Raw genomic sequence first — 20,674 nt, forward strand, 5'->3', positions numbered from 1 at the left:
AGCAGGTATTTGGTCTCGACCAGAGAAGCTGTCCCTGCTTTCCTTCAGAGCTGCCATTCTGGCCGTCGCCATATCACACACATCCGTGGTGAGATTACTGACCAAAGTGCTCACTGCCGGGAGGGCTGGGAAGAGCTTGGCTGCTCTGCTGAGCTCCCAGAGTGCTCCAGCACTGGTTTGTACCGGAGCCCCAGGTATTCCCACTTGCTCCTTCGTGGTCTCCCCCCAGGTCATCCCACGCACTTCTTGGTAACACACGCAATATGTGGGGTCAGAACGACCGGGACTAGGACTCGATACAAACACGGAAGTTGGAGGGGAAACCTGCTCTGCAGGGAGCGTAAGTGTCCAGAGTCCTGTTAGGCCCTGGTCGGTTGTGTGTCTTCACCTACTCTGGTTTGGGGTCTTCAGATCTTTGTGGTTCCCTAATAGATGTAAATGGATATGACGCTGAGATAGACTTCTGGGTAGCGTTTCAGGTACCCAAATGCTGTTTTGGTTTTAGAACTAGGAATTGAAATTGTACCTGGCTCTCGAAATATCCACTGTAGCTTTTCCTGAAGGGTTGCTGGGATATAGGGCCTTAAAATCAGGATAAAAGCAAAGAAAAATTATGAGCACTTTTATATACTCTCCTACAGTCTTGTCCGCTCCCACCCCCTCCCCTCCGGCCCCAGGGGTTGAGCTTAGGAAACCACAGGTTCAAGATGCATTTCAGTCAGGTAAGAGCAAGGAAAGTAGAATAGAGCAAGTTTGAGCAAAAATAGAGCAAAAAACAAACCACAGCAAGCACCAGAATCTGCCTCGGTTTGAGCAGTTTTATCTGACCTAGCCTGCCTGACTCTGGCACTGGGCGAGGCAAAAGGCCCGTGTAATAGGCCCTAGCATCCCTCTGGCAGGGGCATTCCTAGCAAAGGTGCAGCAGCATTTTGCTTCTGTTTAAGCCATTGTCACCCACCAGAGCCCTGATTGTAGTTGTCAATTGGGTAAAGAGTTTCAAGTTCTTGGTCAGCAACAGAACAACTATAGGAGCGTGTACATGGTTCATTCCTTCAGCAACCATTTACTGAGCTCTTCCTGTGTACCAGACCATGGGATTAAAGTTTCAACTGTAGGAGAGTATGTGAACGTTTTTATAGTTTTTCTTCGTTTTTTATCTTCTGTCTTGATTTTAAAACTTGTGATGTTTTTTTAGTCGCAGAACAAAAAACTATGTTTCACAACTTACAAAACTGATGATTCTTTAGGAATTCTATCACAGCTTGGTTACCAATTTTATTTTTTCTGAGAAGTTGGGGGAAATGTACTGTGTTCCCTCCCCACGTCTCTCCCCTCCTTCCCTTTTTGGCCCTGGGGAAAGACCACCTCTGACCTCAGGGAGCCCTAAGTCTCACTTCCATCATATATATTCATGACAAGGCTTCCTCTGCTAGACAACCCACTCCAGCAACTCAGAGAAGCCCCCTATGCCCTTAGTTTGGCTGTAGCAGAGCAGCCCGAGGAGAAAGGGCCCCAGCTTGGCAGGCTGGTGGGTCCTCTGCCCCTACAGGCATTTATTTCTAAAGTAGTTTCATCCCGTTGCAAAACCTGTGACTTTTTCCATGCAACTGTGGGGAGCTAGGAATTGACCGCAGGCCTGACACCTCCGGGAGGTAGGTGTTGCTGGCTTGAATGCCCTTGAATTGGCTGGGGTGGGTGTTGGGGGTAGGTAGGTAGGGGTTGGGATATCTAGGCATAGCAGGCTGAATAGCTCTGAAGGCTTGTGTGCGCCAAGGCCCCGATGGACCGCGCACACCTGCGGCACCACGTGCCCCGGCCCCCGCGCAGGTGCTGTGCTGCTCTCCCCACTGTGCTGCCCACGAAGTTCCCACTGCTCACCTCTCCCCGCCAACTCCAAGCCCCCGTCTCAACATCACCTCACCTTCCTCACTCCTTACCCCACAGTCCTGCCTTTCTGCCCGCCCAGACTTCTCCAGATTAGAGCTCTCTAGGGACCTGGTCCTTTTAAAAAGAAGAAGTAAAGGAAAGAGAGGAAAAACAGAAAGAAAGAAGGCAACAGAAGAATGAAACTGGACCGAAGAGGCAGTGGTGCCTCGAGCTATCTCACTGCATTACAATGAATATGGACTCTATTAAGCTCCGTTCTGCCTGTTAGTGTTTCCCCGGGCAACACAGCCCCCATATGGCAGGCATGCAGCAGATTAGGGGAGGCCCCTGGGCCTCATTGAAGGCCGGGGGCGTGACTGGCAGTTGAGCCTCCTCCCCACCTCCCCCTACTCCTCACACTTGACACTGCCTGTGTTTATCTAAAGCAAGGAGGGGGGGCCATTTGGAAGGTTTTTGTGCTGCTCTGAGAGAAGGGAGAGGAGAGGGGAGGGGGGTCGCGGAGGAAGGCGGTAGAGGGGGGCAGGGAAGGGGGAAGGCCTCATAAATATTCAAGAGGAGCGCTGAATGGGGAGAGAGAAATAAAGCAGATGGAATTCGTGTTAAAGAACAGCACAATCACCCTGTTTTGAGCCCTCCAAAGACAAAAAAAAAGAAAAGGGAATGGCCTTCTAGGAGTGTAGAAGCTGCGTTTATCCAATTAGCAGGGTTGTCAAGTTGAATTTATATGGAATAGGGGTGGGGAGATTGAGAAGCGAGTGTAGAAGAAAGGAAGTGGTTTTTCTTTTCTCTCTTTTTGCCATTTCAGCAACAAGGTTTGTGGGGTTTTTTTTTCTCACCTTTCTCTCTTTAAAGGTAGATTTAAAAAAAAAAAACCTCTTTAAGGAGATGAGGCCATTTTCAGGAAGAGGTATATATGACGAAGAAATAAGACTCCCTGGTAACTTTCTCCTCAAGTGATGGAGGTGGGGGAGAGGATTAGATTTGTCTAGTGGGCAAATCAAGAGACCAGACCTTCTCTTTACTCGAAGGCAGAGGGGGCTTCTCTCTGGGGGGATTCCTCCCCAGAGTTAAGATGCTGTGTCCAGACTTTTCCTTTCCCCTTGCCTGGATGGTAAAGGAGTTTACCTACCTGAGAAGAAATAAGCTCTGCCCATGTTGTTAAGCAGCTTGTTATAAATGTGCGGTTCAGTGTGAATTAGCCCAGGTTTAGCTAATCTCCCCAGAATGCGTCTTTGCTTACATATTCCCTTCTCAAACCACCAATAGTTCCCCTGTGTCTATGGTGTTAATTTCACACTCTTTTTCCTAGTCTTCTAGGCATAACCCAATCTCAGTTTCCTCCCTTGTCTCTTTTCATTCCTCTAGAATAGTCTCCAAACTGGGGGCTCCAAAGGGGAAATATAAGATATTCCATTGGGGCAGTGGAAGAAAATATTAGAGATTCTCTTATGGTTTATTTCTATCTACAAAAGGAATAGGAAAGAAATTCAGCTTTCCTAATATTTAATACTGGGATTGACAGTCTTTAGTCTGTATGTCGGGCAATGACGGGTTGCAACAGAGAGATCTGCATTTCTCCGAGGGCTTGACAGTGGGGACCTCACTCGCTTGATCATTCACTCCCCAGTTTTCTTGTTCTCTGTTAAGTGGATTTATAGATTATGTTATTTAGTTTTAACTAAATTAACTCTCACAAAAGGACAAGTAGCTTAAAAAGTTTGCTGCAAAGAAATTGGGTTGAAGAGCGTGCTGATAATCCGGCACATGCAAACAGGATGAAAACAGCAGAGCTGACCCTTTTCAAGTCCCATTAGGAGGTAGAAACAATAATAATGGAATCACATCTGATGAAAAGTGAACAAATTAATTAACATTCAAGCAGACCATTTGAAAGAGATTACATCCATATCATTAGTGATGAATCTGATCCTAAATAGGCTTTCTGCCTTTAAGATATTAGCTTCATGATATTATAAAACAGTCGTGATTAACAAGTCATTAAAATGTGGCTTCACGTCTACCTACTCTTAAATTTTAGTTTGGCAGTATGTGCATTTAATTTATAAATAAATATGCTTGTATTAGGATAGTCTGGGAGATTTGCCCAGAGTATTTTTCTCATGAGAGAGCAAAATCAGAAAGGTTAGGAGACCACTTTCAAGATAAGCATCTGCTTGATGTACCACCTTCCATACAGAACTTTCCCACCAGGTCAGCGTCACCCTCTGTAGCGCCCTCCGGCTCTTACACGTGCACGTATTCCAGAAGGCCCAGTTTCAAACCCACTTATCCAGAAAAACCTTTCCTGAAGGCCTGAAGTTGAAAATGCTCTCCCCCCTCTGCTCGTTTTCCACTTCCCATTTGTGACTAAATTGATATCAATTAAGGTTCTAGAGTAAAGAATGCTAAAGTTGTTAGATGAGAGTAATTTCAAAACCTCAGTGGTTTTATGCAACAAAGATTTATTTCTTCTCCTGTCATAGATTGTGCTGTCTTCTTCCATCTCGTAGTTTTGCCTTGTGAGACATGGGATGTGGCCCACTGGCAGTGGGAGGAGGGAGAAGCAGCCCCCCAATTCTCTTAACTGTCTTGGTCTGGAAGTGACCCAGAACATGTTCACTTACATGTCATTGGCCAGCACTTGTCACCTGGCCCTAAGCCAACTGCAGAGCAGGCTGGGAAGTGGGGAGCTTATGGATATTTGCTGAGCACTGGCTGACTTACGTTCCAAGCTTTGTTTTAAGCTTCTCAGGACAGGATCCATCTTCTAGTACAGTGCCTTGCATACTGTCTTCTATATGGTAGATCACAGTGATATTTTTTCTTCCCAATAATAATAATAATAATAATAAAATCACAATACACACTGTTTTGGGTTTTTTTTTTCATTTTATTTATTTTTGGCTGCGTTGGGTCTTCATTGCTGAGCGCTGGCTTCCTCTAGTTGCTGCGAGTGGGGGCTACTCTTCGTTGCGGCACATGTGCTTCTCATTGCAGTGCACAGGCTCTAGGCGCGCGGGCTTCAGTAGTCGTGGAACGTGGGCTCAGTAGTTGTGGCTCATGGGCTCTAGAACACAGGCTCAGTAGTTGTGGCACACAGGCTTAGTTGCTCTGAGGCATATGGGATCTTCCTGGACCAGGAATCGAACCTGTGTCCCCTGCACTGGCAGGCAGATTCTTAACCACTGAGCCACCAGGGAGGTCCCCTACACATAGTTTTTTAATAGAAAACATACACAAACTTTGGATAAGGAATAGGCTAGAAATATATTTAGAGGCTGGCTAGAGCATGGCTCGTACTTAAGACCATCAAACCATTGTTGTTCTCCCCTGTGTAATGTCAGAGTGGTCTGGGTAGATGTTCCAGATATTAATCTTGAACTGTATTGCCTAATGTGGTAACCACTAGCCCTTGTTGGCTAACTTAAAATTAAAAATTCAATTCCTTAGTTATATTAGCCACACTTTAAGTATTTAATTGCCACAAGTGCTAGTGGCTACCTAGCATCTTGGACAGTGCAAATATAGAACATTTTCATCATTGCAGAAAATTTTATCGAAGACGTTCATGTAAAGAACAGTAAGAGATTCTTCTAGATTAGAATCTAAATGGTAAAAGAATGAAAATGACCACACAGAAAGTTACTGTTATAGATAATGATCCAGGTGACATTTTTATGCCTAAGGAAGTAGATTTAAGGAGATTCTAAATTTAGTTCTAAAAGCAGTTTTAAGCAGTTGGTTAATATGACCCAGAAACAATCTTCTGGGAGACAGTGTCAGGGTAGTGGAAAGAGAACCAGACTAAGAGTCAGGAGACCTGACTTGTAGCCCTGGATCCCTCTTCACTGGGAGGCCTTCTGCAAATCACTCAGCCTCTCTGCACCTTGCTTTCCTCATTTATAATACTAGGTACCTGTTAGGTGTTATCCAAAGCTATTCATTTTTCTGAGGTCCCTCCTGATTTAAAATGTTTCCCTTTAATTACGTCTGGGGGTAAAAACTTTTTACATTAGAAAAAAAAATGCCCTTTCTTACATCCTTCTCCTAGATCTGTCTAAACCCACATATTCAGCTGAGAATTAAATTCACTTGTTGGCCCAAGATTTCCCCCAATGTCAGTCCTCTGTGCAGGAGGACCACCCTCTTTCTTGAGGCCAGAGGGCTGCCAGCCCTCCCCCTCCAGTCACTTGGCATCACCTTCTCGGGGAAAAACTTCTCTCTGCCTTGGAAAAGGCCAGTCTTACTCCCCAGAATTGGGAACATGTGAAAACCATGTAACTTGGGGTCAGAAATATTCCTTTTTTCACCTAGCCAGCCGCTCTCAGCCAGTGGAACAAAAATTATGTCGGATCTCATTCTTGCCCCTGGAAGAATGTTTTTAAGAAAGACCCTCTGTGCTACCTGCTAGATCACATGCTCTTCTGTGTAGCTCATCTTGTTAGTGGTCATAGGACATCCACAGGGTGTGTTTGGCATTTTAGACCGTGGAGGCTTCTGTCTCAGAGAGCTGTAGTGGCCTGGGTGATCAGGGGATGAGATGTGGCCTCGGGTGCCCTTGCCTCCCTCTCGGGAGAAGGTGGAGCTAGCCTACTCCTGCTGATGATCGACTCTCAGTTGTTTGTAATTTTCTCTCGCAAAATAAATACTCTAAGGCTGTAATTTCTAGTGCTTGGTCTCAACCTTAGACGTGTATTCTGCTGCTGTTGTTTTTGGAAAGTTTTAAAACCGTCTGCTTGGAGATTATTTCAGTGGGAACATGTATGTCAGCAGTTCAACTTCTCAGATGCATTTTCTTTTATTTTTTGTGTCCAAGTAACCCTTAAAAATAGAAAGTACCTAGGTCTCAATGAGGAATTCATGTCAAGAATTCGTTTTCCCTTCTCTCTGCTTTTGATTTTTTTTTTCTTGATCTCTTTTTCTGAGAATATGCAGAAAAAATAAGGATCTAGACCTACCTTGCATTGCCAAGAAAAATAACAGGCCTTACTGTTGCCTTCACCCAATTTTGAAATTGTACCTTGTTCATTTCACAGTGGGACCAAGTTACACTGCAGTTAGGTACTCCAATTAAGCCCTACTTGCCTTTTTTTATTATTAAAAAAATGTTCTCAGAAACCTGCATTTTTGGAACTATTTTTCTAGACCAAGCTCACGAGGTAACTTCCTCCAGGAAGCAGCTCAGTTTCCCCAGATGCTAAATAAGATGCATCATAGCTACGGTGATCCCCCCACCTCTGTATTTTTGCCACGGTTCTGCTTTGCCGTGACGGAGACCCCATGTGTCCTGCTTTGGGCTCTCTGAGTGGTATCTGCTTACAGCTCTGTTGTGGGAGTTCATGAGTTAACTCCTTTCTCCCTCTTTGGACACCTGCTTCCTCACTCCCTCTCCCTCCTCAGCTACATTTTTTTTCTCCTTTAAAAGCGGGATGGTAGCTGGCAGCAGCAGTGGGGTCTGTTTCCATTTTGAACCTTATAAATTACCCAGGGTGCAGAAGTAACAGGAATTGTTTGGCTGGTCCTCGTTAAGCAGGAGGGGGTCTGGGCTGAATTTCCTCAGTAAAACCTTTGTCGACTTGACAACCCAGACACCTCGGTGGCCCCTGTGTGCTGGGATAAGAAACAGCCCTCCTGTCCCTCTTTGTCTGCTTGTCTTCTCTCTGCCCTTTATTACTTTGTATTCATTCCGTCTCCCTGCTGCCTTCCTTTCCTTCCTTCTTCCTTTCTTGGGGCGGGGGTAGAGCAGCTGTGGGCAATCTCCTCAAGGAGCTGGGGAAAGAGGAGCAAGTCATGAGCAAGCAAGTTCCCTAAAATCCTGTAACTGGTCATTCATGCAGTGTTCTAGATAAATATGCTATTTCATTGGGGGAAAGTAGAGAATTAAAGCTAGTATCTGGACGATGGAGGGGACACCAAAGGCTTGCTTTTTGCTGTTCGTCTGGAACTATATTAATGAACGTTTCCTTAATGAACAGTGATTAAGAAACCACTGTGAAAATTCCTCATTGTTCCACGTCACCCTATTCCAACTCTGTTCGTCAAGCGCCCACTTGATGCAGAGGGCTGGTAGAAGAAAAACGTGAAAAGGCTACTATTGTGGTGAAAAGCACAGAACTTTGGAATGAGCCCAACCTGGGTTTCATTCCAGGCCTACAGTCATATGACCTCGGGCTAGTTACTTACCCTGTGGAACTCAATTTCCTCACCTGTAAAGTGGGGATAATAGTCTCCACCGTGTAGAGTTGTTCTGAAGATTAAAAGAACACCTTGTGCAAAGAGCTTAGCAAGATACCTATCGTGGTAACAGGCGTGCCCTCCCTCCCAGCACGGCTGCCCTGCCCTGCCATACTCACATCCTTTGCAGCTTCCCTTAATTTCACTTTGCTAATAACACGACCCTTTGATTTCCTGGATTGTCTGGAAAGGAGCAAAAGCTCTCTCTACCCCAAGAGGGGAAAACTTGTCAGGAAAAGCTTCAAATTTTTCTTTCAAACCTCTTTTAGAAAATGTCCCCTTGTTCTTCCCCAGAAGAGTGGAGGTCCTCTGATGTTGAAGACACGAGGCAAAGGGAAGGATTAAAAGTCAAGGGGAAAGGACTCTGCCCTAGAAACCGTTCCGAACATCAGTGTGGGGCCGGGCCCTAGATCTGGTTTGGAGGGGTGCTTGTTTGGCAAAGCAGTGTAGCCCTCTTAACTCTCTTAAGTAGCTAGGTGAAAAGCCAGAGGAGCTTGGAGAAGGGAGAGGTCTAGGCAGATCTCAAGCACTCCCTAGCACAGAGCAAGAGCCTCGAAGCCCAGCCTTCAGTCCTCTGTGAAAGGAGCCATGGGTGTTGAGAGGCCCAAGGCCGGCTCTTACGACAGACCGTACAAGTAGCCAGAACTCCAGAGACTGGAGAGCGTACAGCTGTCAGCTGGGCAGCTTAACTACCTCCTATGATTTTTCAGTGATGACTGTAAGTTTTTGAAAGAGTCGCTGGTTTAGATAAACTGGTCCAAAAGTGTTCGCATTGTGAGTATACGTCACCCTCCTGGAAATATACTATTAATATCGCCCATGTGCACGATCCAGGAATATGCATCCACTGCCTGGATCACTGTGATGCTGCCTTCAGGTACCTGAATCTCACTCTACTGTCTCCCTGCCTAGCAGGGTGTGGGCACACCTTCCTCATTGGTCTCATGTTCTATAGGTACAGCAGTGAAAACACAGAGGCAAGATCTGGGTTTCGGCTGTGACAGAAGTGTGTGTACATTTGCCTCTTGGTGATTTTGATGAATCTTTTAAACACCGTAGCTTAAACGAGGCATAAAGAAATAATACTGTGTGGGCTTCCCTGGTGGCGCAGTGGTTGAGAGTCCGCCTGCCGATGCAGGGGACACGGGTTCGTGCCCCGGTCCGGGAAGATCCCACATGCCGCGGAGCGGCTGGGCCCGTGAGCCATGGCCGCTGAGCCTGCGCGTCCGGAGCCTGTGCTCCGCAACGGGAGAGGCCACAACAGTGAGAGGCCCGCGTACCGCAAAAAAAAAAAAAAAGAATACTGTTGTTGGCTCTAATGATTAATGAATGTCAGTTAGATCAAGAAGGTTGACATTGTTGTTCAGATCTTCTATATCCCTACAATTTTTCGTCTAACTGTTCTGTCAGTCACTACGAGGGGAGTGTAACAATTGCCACTATGATTATAAAACTGCCTAGTTTCCACTTTAATTCTGTCATTTAAAAAAATGTATTAGGCATATGCACATTTATGATTATACACTCAAGATGTGTGTGTTCCACTATGTGAAAATTTTATGTCACTAAAATTTAAAATAATCTGATTAGGACTCAGGGTCAAAAAGAATGCATATAAAGGAGAGCCTCTGGGAAAACAAAATGATCTGGCAGAAGACCAAGATAAAAATGAAATTGTCTATTTAAAAAAAAGTACAGGGCCTCCCTGGTGGCGCAGTGGTTGAGAGTCCGCCTGCTGATGCAGGGGATACGGGTTCGTGCCCCAGTCTGGGAGGATCCCATATGCCGCGGAGCGGCTGGGCCCGTGAGCCATGGCTGCTGGGCCTGCGCGTCCGGAGCCTTTGCTCCGCAACGGGAGAGGCCACAACAGTGAGAGGCCCACATACCGCAAAAAGAAAAAAAAAAAAAAAAAAGTACAGATTTTGTAGGGATGGAAAATACCAGAATTTCAGCCCTAGGGGGCGGAGAGAAGAAGAGGGGCCTTGGCTGAGTGTGACTTTTGTCTGTGTTTGTGTCTGGAGTTGCAGAGGTTAGACAGGCTGAGGAGGGTTGGTAGGTTCCAGGAAATCAAAGAATGTTGACAAGGAGGTAGGTGAAGGGCTGGGGTGAGTCAAAACAGGAGATCTTTCATGAGCCTCTGAGACTTTAGGATTCATTAATTAGTAACATCCCCTAAATGAGGGATGAAGCATGCATTCAGTGTACTATAACAGCACTGTGCACCGTGGTCTAAACTAGCAGCATGGTGTGCCACGCAGCCCTGGGCGCCTCGCCTCCTGCAAGCAAACGGTAGAGATAACTGCATCCTTTCCAGCATCTGTGCTGGCTACTCACTGCCCTGAGCCTGGGTCATGGCGGCCGGTCTCCGCCTCTCCATGTCCTGGGCTCTCCTGTCCTTGTTGCTATGGGTGCACTGGGCAAGGCTCTGGCCTTCTTACCATGACATCCCCTTCTAGCTCAAAGGGGCAACTTAGAAGCAGCTTATGGTAGATGAGAAATGGCATGAGAGTGTTCTTTAGTCTTCCAACAGCCGGCCAGGTCAAGACTTTGAATGTTACCACCTGTGTGATGGAAGCAGGGGGCATGGGGACAAAGCCAGGCCCCATGGCTACCACAGGGGTGCCCCAGGCATTCTTACCACAGCCGTTTCTCTCTCTTTTTCACCACAGAGTGTAGCAGGGGATTGCGGTACCTCTTTGAGTGACTCCTTTGGCTTATGGGACGTTGACACACCATGCCGCATGGGATGATGATAACGCAGAGAGGAAAGAGGTCCGAGGTCACACTTGCTTGCCTCCTCTTGGCCATGGCGGGCTGCTTCGCAAACCTGAGTGAGTGTTTTCCTTGCCTTCTCAGTGGCCCTTCTGAGAAGAACACTTTGCCCCTAGTGTCAGAGGGAAGCATCAAGCATTCTACAAGGACCCTCTAAAAAGGCCTCCTTCCTCCTGGATTTCAAAGAGCATTTCCTTCCCACTGACCTTCAGGGACACGCTCAATAATACAAGATGAGAAATGATCTCAATAACATCATATTGGTTGTATTTTGATATTTTAATCATTTGAAACTTATACTAGAGGAAGTAACGATAATGACTGAACTACCTTTTATTGAGCACTTACTATATGGCATTACAGCAGGCAGTTTACATGCATTGTTTGTCAGCTTCCCAGTGACGCTGTGAGACAAATATTATTAGTCCCATTTTACAGATAAGAAACTGAGACCCCAAAAGGCTAAAGTTCCCTGGCTCAGAAGCAGTGGCACTGGGATTCAGACGCAGCTCCTGTTCAGGTCCAAAGCCTGAGCTCTTGCCTTCATACCACACTGCCACTCCAGTCTACTTTCTAGGGAAAAGGCCAGGTTGGGGAAATGGACCCGAGGTCAGCAGAGTTCTTCAGAGAAAAGTCAACTCCTCTCTGGGTTGCTCAACTCTGAAAGGCTGCCTGGGTGCTGTGCTTCTGAGCATGTCATGCTGTTGGTTTCTTGGGGGTGTCAGTTCATCGCTGCATCCCTGTTCTTCCTCCAGACGAGGTTCCTCAGGTCACTGTCCAGCCTTCTTCCACCGTCCAGAAGCTCGGAGGAACCGTGATCTTGGGCTGCGTGGTGGAGCCCCCCTGGATGAACACCACCTGGCGCCTGAACGGGAAGGAGCTGAATGGCTCGGACGATGCCCTGGGCGTCCTCATCACCCGCGGGACCCTCGTCATCACTGCCCTCAACAACCACACTGTGGGACGGTACCAGTGTGTGGCCCGGATGCCTGCAGGGGCTGTGGCCAGCGTGCCAGCCACCGTGACACTAGCTAGTGAGTACTGCTCCTCTCTGCACCCTCCCATCCTCTCTCTGTCCCCCACCCCACTCAAACCCCCTGTCATCAGTCCCACCATAAAAGGGGCCTTGCCAGCTGACGTTTCCAATCAGAGAGCGGTGGCTGCCCAGTAATCTCCAGTGGCTGGGGACCTTTGTGCTCTCTGAGTAGAGGCAGTGTCTGGAGTGAGCGTCTAGAAAGAAGGAAACTTGACATGGTTGAGCTGTTTCTGTGGGCCCCAGAGCTGGGCCACGCCGTGCCTTTCTACTTGGTCGCCCTGTAGTCTTCAATGTTGTTGTGCCCCCCGCCCCCCATCCTCGAAGCAGTTGCAGTCAGAGCATGTACAGGGCCACGTGTGGTCTGAACAGAGCCCGCCCATTCCCCCTTGGCCTCCTGCCTCTCTGCGGGGCAGGCATAGTCTAAATTCCTGAAACAGAAATAGTGGAACACAATGAAAAGGGAACTGTGGGACAGAGGGTAGAGAGGAAGAAGTGAGGCGACACTTTGGTCCAAGGAGGATGCCGGGAGAAGACTTCGTGCTACTCTTGTATATAATGACCACTTGGATACACTATTGTGCCCAACCTCAGTACACACATTACCTGATTTTCTACCCCTGGTACGTATGGGAAATGAGACTTGACTGGTTAAATAAACTTCCAAAGGCTTATTTTGGAAGCGCAGCCGCAACACCTGCTCTTATATGTGGAGTCTATAGCCAGGACATTCACTTGGCCCTTGAACAATTCAGGGTGAGGGTCGCCGACCCTCTGGGCACTCGAGAATTGGCATATAACTCATAAGGGGTCCTCTGCATCCGCAGGTCCAACCAACCTCGGGGCATGCGGTGCCATAGTATTTACTGTGGGGGAAAAGATCTCCAGCCACGTGGACCCACGCAGTTCAAACCCATGTTGTTCAAGGTCAACAGTATTAAGAGTTAACCTCCCCTTCCTGGTGGCTGAAGCCTAGGAAACAGGGGATCTTGTTGAGAGTTCCATGGTGTTTGGGCTTAACCTTTGAGAAGGTCTCCTGAGCTTGTTCCCTCACGACTTAGCTGTGCCTCTTTATCCCGGACAGTCCTGCTTCCGTGTCACCATCGTTATCAACCTCCTGGACCATGTGGTTCCAGGAGGTTGGTGGTCCTTATGTTACAGGTCACACCTAAGGCAGCCAAGCTTCTAAGATGCTCCTTAAGCGTCGGCTGGGGTCCCTGAGGTGTGAGGTGTGAGTCCTGGGGAGAAAGTGGTGAGAGAAGGGGGAGTAGAAAAGCAGGGGAGAAAAGACCCCGCCCCGCCCTCTGGTTTCCAGATCCCTAGAGGGACTTCACTCCCGTGGGAGAATAGAGAGTAGAACGAGGCTGGCAACGGTACTCCTGTTTCCTGAGGAACCCGTTTAGCAGCCCTGCCCACTTCTCAGAGGAGGCCGGAAGACAGGGTGGGTTCCTAGCTACCTCCCTAGTGGGGGAGGCCAAGCCTGGGCTGCATCTTGGAGCCACTTTGCCTCTGGCCGCAGCAGCACTCACTGACTCTGAGTGCCAGGCCTCTGGGGAGCAGGCTTAGGGTTCGGGTTTGGGTTTAGTGAGGCAGGCAGGCCCTGGGCCACCTGCTGGGCCCCCCCCGCCAAGGTGTGCTGGTGGGCTGGGGGAGGGTGCTGGGAGAGCTGGGTGAGGAGGGTGACAGGGGTCATCTCGTCATAACAAGAAGGGCTGAGGCCAGAGCTACACTTCTTACCATCATACTTCTCTTGTAGATTTTTAAATTATAATTCAATTGACTCTCTAGAAAGTTTAGAATATGTGGAACATAATGTCTCCCCACCATCCTCATACCACCACCATCATCATTTTGGAGTACACCCTTCTGGTTTTCATCCCTACCTATATTTTTACACTACTGAATATACAGTGTCTGTCCTTATTCTCTCCCCTTTGACGTCGTATGACAAGCGTTTTCCATTGGCCATAGGACCGTATTTACTTTTTCTTTTTTATTGAGTATAAAATGCATCCAGTAAAGTACACAAAATGCACGAATGTTAAGTGAACAGCCCAATGTGTTTTTCACGTGTACGTACCGTGTAACCACCGCTCTGGCACGCTTCTAGTTAATCTGTCCCCCATCCCCCTCCAGAGCAGGAGCACAGTTGCTCATGGCCCTAGAACATCCCAGAGTGGCTCTACCACAGTGTCCTGAACGCTCTTCCTAGGGCTGGGCAATCGGGTCCTTGCCTGTTGTTCGTTATTACAAAGGAGAGGTGCCTTTTAGCAGCCTTTGTGCCTTTAGCAACGCCGCTCCTCCAGGAGGTTTGCGCACCTGCAAATGGTCAGCCCTCGTCTGTGAAGACTTGGGAGACTCCCTAACTTGGCCTAATCACGAGCCAGCCTGAACCTCTCATTGTCTGGAGAACAGGAGAGCTGGAGAGTGGAAGATTTATTTTGGAGCCCTCCTTCTACTTCAAGGTGAATCTGTGTGAGGAGAGACAATTTATAGCCTTTATTTTTAAAAAATTCCTGGCCGCTTCTTTCTCTGGTGTTCAAAGGGATCTGCAGTTGGCAGTGAGCACAAAGGGAATGGTTTGGTTGCAACCCAAGAAGGCGCAGTGAGAGAAGAGGGGGCTTGTGCAGAAGCTGAGGCGAGTCTTGTTTGAAAACCAAGAGCCATTGGCGTGTCATGTAGGCATGAATCAGAAGAGAAATGTTTGGGCCTGACCAGAAGATGGATGGAGAAGTGCTGGAAATGGGGAGAGCGGGCTTGGAGGGTCTGGGTCCTGGGGAGAGGGAGTTGGTGGACTGGAACTACAGCCTCCCAAACTTGGAGGAGGCAGTGACGGGGTGGTGGGAAGGCGGGAGAGAGGGGTGCTGTCCTTGGGTTAATGCCGTGGGGGATTTGGCCCAGACTCAGCAGCTAGATTAAGTTTCCCAGAGCACATTCCTGAGCAGAATGGGGGCTGTGTTTTGCTGGGTGGCTGGTGTGCGAGGGAGGCCGAGCGGCAGAAGGGATTATCGAAGGCACGTTCTGCATTCAGAGGCGAGACCGGCAGCGGTGTGCTGGCGCACGCACGCACGCTCGCACGCACGCACACCCACACTTGGTGTTTCAGGCTTCCTTCTCCTCTGGCCTCTCCCCAGTGCATTCAGATGTTCATCCTCAGGCAGGGCACTTGCTGTTGGGCCTCCGTGGCAGGGCGCTGCCTCCTGCATCTCCGTGAACCCCTAGAGATCACTGGTGGCTTTCAGTGATGGGGGCTTTCAGTGATGGGGGCTTTCAGTGATGGGGGCTTTCAGTGATGGGGGCTTTCAGTGATGGGGCTTTCAGTGATGGGGGCTTTCAGTGATGGGGGCCTTGCAGTGATGGGGGCCTTGCAGTGATGGGGGCTTGCAGTGATGGGGCTTGCAGTGATGGGGGCTTTCAGTGATGGGGCTTTCAGTGATGGGGGCTTGCAGTGATGGGGCTTGCAGTGATGGGGCTTGCAGTGATGGGGCTTGCAGTGATGGGGGCTTGCAGTGATGGGGGCTGAGACCTGGCTTGCGGATTCAGGGATGTGGAGGAGGCTGCTAGCAGAACTTCCCTGGTCCAGACCACTTTTACTCTGATGCCAGGGGGTGCACTTGTACTTTACCCCTGCCTGGTGACATCAGCCTGTGTTCTTCAGGTAAAATGGGACCACCTGAAGTCTCACCTGTGCACTCCCACCCTCTCCTCCAGGTGGTCCTGGCTGTGTGGAGAACTGCTTTTCTTACTCTCTGTGGAGGTGCCCTTCCCACTCTCTTTTGTGGAGATTATTTTTCCCTTTTCACTTAAGGTTTCTTTGTGGTGAATCTCTCTTGCTGCTAATGCCTCTCTTCAGACCACCTTGTCTAATTCTTTTTGAAATGCTTTGCTCTCGTTTCTTACCTCTCTTCCTCTTACCTCTCTTTTCACAAGCTTTACACCCGGGTGCCAACCACTCTGTGCGCCTGAACCAACAGCGGATGTTGCCCGTGGACACCACATTCCTTGTTCCTGGACCCCGAGGCATCCTTAGCGTTGCTTTCCACACAGCACAGCACGTAATCACAACCAGTTCAGAGCTGGCACGCAGCGTGAAAGCTGTTTCCAACCCCTTACCACTAGTCATCTACCATTCAGATAAACTCCTAATAATTCTTCATTTTTACCTTCTTTCTATCTTTTCAGTTAATTCTCCCAGTTATCCTATAATCCCTAGGTCCTAGTCATAGTTGGAAATAAAATAGGCGGTAACTGGGTAGTAATTCTATATCTGGGGAGTTTAGTCCTCAGGCTAATGTGAAGTCTTATGCTGGTGCTGGTTTAATTGACAGCCGATCTGTAACCCCTCCGTAAGGTCTTCAAACCCTAGGATCAGTCACGTACTCCTGAATTATCCTTCTCTGGCATGAGAGATCAGAGGCAAGACAGCTGACAGGAAAGGAAGGAGTTCCCCTTAGGCAGCTGCCTCCATGACTCTGTGCCTTTGAGGAAAGGTCAGAAGGGGACAGGGGCCCTTTGTTACCATAATTTAACCCATGAGTGAAATGAAGAGCCAAACTGGTGTAATGGAAAAAACAAGCAACTTAAACCGAGGATCTTTCTTTCTTCTTTTTTTTTTTAAGTTTTAACTCTGCCACTTAGAGTCAATGTGGCTTTGGGCAAGTCACTTGATTTCTCAGATTGCCACAACTGTGAAATGAGCACAGTAATGATTACATCATCCATCTTATGGTTTTGTTTTGTTTTTTAGAGAATCAAATGAGAGAGTATATGATAGGAATATTTTGAGGCATTTTATGAATTCCAGACTTCATTCACTCACCCATTTGGTCAGCACATATGTGTGGAGTGTCCTCTTGCAGAAGGCTCTGAGGCCTGTGCCCAACCCTGTGCTGCCCAACTCCACTCTGGGAGCAGCCCTAGGACGACAGAGCCCAGGAGTGGCAAAGCTTCCATCACAGCCAGAGCCAAGAGAGAGGACTGGCTTATCAGGAAGAGAGAACAAACCCATTTCCTGTGAATTTCTTAGCTTCCCCTACACACATGTTCTCCAACCTGGGTTCCCACCTCCCCGCCACCTCTGAGAGCAGCCCATAGTGTCACTGCATATATGTTGTCAGTGTAGCCCACAGAGCTGCCCATTTATGCTTGTGTTGGTTCACTGCTGCTTATTGTTCCAAGGAGACAGTGCTGGTTTGCCCTGGCAGGATGGGCCGACCCTGGCCCTTGGCCTTGTGAGTTCCACAGACAGAAGCCATGACTCTTCTTACTCACCTCCCCAGCTCTGATTCCCATCAGACACTTCCTTAAGGTCTTCTGTGCTGTGACCCTGAATTAGAATAGGCCACTAAGGATTGCTGTCGACATTAAAAAATATATATTTCTAGCTTCCTTTATCCTTGTTTTTAGTCAGGGTTCTCCAGAGAAGAAGAGCCAATCTCTCTCCCCCTCTCTCTCTCTCTCCATATATATATAAAATGCATGTATGTGTATATACACACACACATATATACACACATACATAATTACATAAACACACATAATTTTATGGAGAACATATATATAATTATACACACACACACACACATAGGGGGAGAGAGAGAGAGAAAGAGGAGTAGGGAAAGGCAAAAAGAAAGGGAGAGAAAGATTTATTTTAAAGAATTGGCTCCGGCTTCCCTGGTGGCGCAGTGGTTGAGAGTCCGCCTGCCGATGCAGGGGACATGGGTTCGTGCCCCGGTCCAGGAAGATCCCACATGCCGTGGAGCGGCTGGGCCCGTGAGCCATGGCCGCTGAGCCTGTGCTCCACAACTGGAGAGGCCACAACAGTGAGAGGCCCGTGTACCACAAAAAAAAAAAAAAAAAAAAGAATTGGCTCACATGATTGTGGAGGCTGGTAGGTCCAAAATCCATAGGGCTAGCCAGCAGGCTGGCGATTCATGAGTCCCACTAGGGAACCAGCAAACCAACCATTCTCCTGAGTTCAATATCTGGGTGTTTTGGAGATTGCTGTCCTGCGAATTGGGGAGTGTTTAGAATTTCCAGCAGCACAGTAAGATCTAGTCCGTCCTGCTGAGGATCTCTTAGTCTGATGGAGAAGGTGGACTGCATTTACATGTTAGCCATAAAGCAAGTCAGTCAGACCCATGAGTTGCCTAATAGAGATATAAACAGATTTTCGTGGGAGCTCAGGTGAACAGTGATTCATTTCAGTTTCAGGGGATTGAGGAAGACTCAGGGTTGAGCCTTGAATTTGTGCAGGACAACCTTTATCTCTAATTTTTTGAGTCCTCATGTCCCTTTCTCAGACCTTCAACAACGAAGTTCAGCTCTCTACATCGTGTACTTAGACCTAAGCCCAGTGCAGTTTCTTGGACGGTGCAGATAATTCCATAGTGAGTTCAGTCCGATCCTGAAATTAGGATGAGGTAGCAAGAGAGAGACCATCACCCAGTGGCTGTATTTCCCTAGGAGGGGAAAGGAATCTGCAGCTGAAAGCTGGGTCTGAAGATACCCACCAGGCACAGTGTGAATCTGCCTTTGCTGGGAGAGGCAAGGAGACAGCTCCACATGGTGGTATAGTTGGAAAAGGAGAACTAACTTGACCTTGAAATCCAACCGCTTTATGCCGTAAGCGTTGTGTATTTTACTTTGCCAGTTGGACAAGAAAATTATTGAAAGACAGTTTAAACCTAAAAGGTACTAAGCAACTTGAGTACCTAAATAGGAGATGACTAAGGAATACCTTACAGCTTTAGGCCAAAGTCATATTAACCCTTTCTGTTTTCTACTGGATACAGGCAGAAATTCACACCTCACAAGAATTTCCCCTGGTATTCTGGTGAAATCTTCAAATGGCTTTGGTAATGCTAATCCCAGTAGGCCTGGCACAGGGGCCCAGACAAATGTGTGGAGTTAGCTCAGGGCATCATGGCAGCAACTGCCCCAAACAGCCAGGGTTCCAATTCTCTATTTAGCAGTGGTCAATATTTACCCAAAGAGGACTCAGTTCCATGGTGCATCTTCTCCCAGGGACATGCTTAGAACTCTTAACCTACCCGACTCCTCTCCTCAGTCTGTTCTTTGCACGAACACCCATATGCTTAAATAAAATCCTAGGTTCATTTTCTAAGCTAAGAGAAAAGGGAAGGACCACACAGTGTGTTAAGCAGGTACAACTATAGATTCAGTGAGCCAGAACAGACTTTAAGAAGGCTTTTGCATAGGAAGACAAGGGGAAGGATTGATTAGCTTGCTTGAAATCACTGGAACCTCTAAAGAACATGATGCAAGATGGTTCCTTTAAAATGAAAAAGCATCAAGAGAGCAAATGAGTTCCTTGGCTCTCCTTTGTTTTGTGTGTGTGTAGAAGAGTTCAGGGATTTCTACCCTGATCTTGTTTTTTAGACTTTCAACCATTTTTGGAATCTGGTAATAGTCCCAGGAACTATAGAACAGTGAGTCTGTCCTGCAAGTGGGACAAAATGTTCAAATCTAAATAAAGGACTATCACTTAATACTGAGGGGAAAAGGGTAAACAAAAGGGAAAAAAAAAACTTGCTGTGGCAGAAACAGCTTGTTTTTTTCTTTAGGGAAAATTGTGCTTCATTTTTGGGGACTGCGCTCCTTTTCTACTTAAAAACATTGAAAAGGCATCACAGAGTAAGACTCAGGCTGCAGCGTGACACTTAAGCCTCCCTCTCAGCCCTACCTCCTCCCACTCTAGACCCAGCAACCCTGCCATTTCCTCAGCTAGTCTTGCACTGGTTTTCTTTTTTTTGTTTCTGTTTTTGTTTTTTGTTTTTTTTTGCGGTACACGGGCCTCCCACTGTTGTGGCCTCTCCCGTTGCAGGGCACAGGCTCTGGACGCGCAGGCTCAGCGGCCACGGCTCACGGGCCCAGCCGCTCTGCGGCATGTGGGATCCTCCCGAACCAGGGCATGAACCCGTGTCCCCTGCATCGGCAGGCGGACTCTCAACCACTGCGCCACCAGGGAAGCCCTGGTTTTTGAAATGGCGCGCGCTCCGTCCACCTGTAACAACCTCCTTTCCGTTCCCAGAGAGTTCCCACTTCCCTTGGGTTAATAGATTCCTTCTCAGTTTTCAAGATTCAAACATCTTCTCCTCTAAGAATCTTTTCTTGACCCCTCGACCCCCCACGTCTGGAGTGGGGTCCCCTCTTCCCGGCTCCCTGCCATCCCGAGTTTACTTCTCTAGGCCTCTCCTGCCACCGTCTCTTAGCCCTTCACCTCTGTGACCCCCACACTGCTGCACAAAGGGCCTGGCACAGGCTAGGCCTTCGGTGAATGTCTAGGGAGAGGCAGACTCCCGGATAAGATGTGTTTGAAGTCTAGAAGATCAGAAAGGGCGTGCAGAAGGTGAACAAAGATTTCTTCACCAGATTATGACATAGTAAAAATTTTGAGGAAGTAAACAAAAAGGATGGAGCAACATCTTGGGATATAAACAGGCTGAAAATACAAATAGATTCAGGAAGGATTTAGAAAAATTGATGGACGTCAGAAGCATGAAGCATTTTTAGAGGAAACTCTGGAACGTTTGAAGGGAGACGCCAGTGGAAGTGGCTCCACGTCCTACCAGGCGCCTCACGGGACACTGTCAGAGAGGGTGGGCAGACGACATGGGTAGTCATTACTGCTTTTAGGACTGTGTAGTTCCCAGGTGCGTGGAGGGGAAAGTGAGAACCACCGTGGGTCCCACGGCCTTCAGACTGTGCCCCTGCCTCTCCCACCTA

General features: G+C 48.0%; 1 protein-coding gene across 4 annotated transcripts in view; it reads left to right on the plus strand.

Moving 5' to 3' along the window:
• Positions 1–20,674, plus strand: part of BOC (BOC cell adhesion associated, oncogene regulated) — an 81,407-nt gene that overhangs the window by 27,551 nt on the left and 33,182 nt on the right. For all 4 annotated transcript variants that reach the window (XM_081235772.1, XM_081235771.1, XM_081235770.1 and 1 more), the window contains 2 exons: positions 10,791–10,952; positions 11,649–11,927. In XM_081235772.1, the coding sequence (XP_081091898.1) occupies positions 10,856–10,952; positions 11,649–11,927 (376 nt within the window). In that variant the 5' untranslated portion in view covers positions 10,791–10,855. The remainder of the gene's footprint in view (positions 1–10,790; positions 10,953–11,648; positions 11,928–20,674) is intronic.

This window comes from Mesoplodon bidens (genome assembly GCF_964165515.1).
Source record: "Mesoplodon bidens genome assembly, chromosome: 5".
NCBI lineage: Eukaryota > Metazoa > Chordata > Mammalia > Artiodactyla > Ziphiidae > Mesoplodon > Mesoplodon bidens.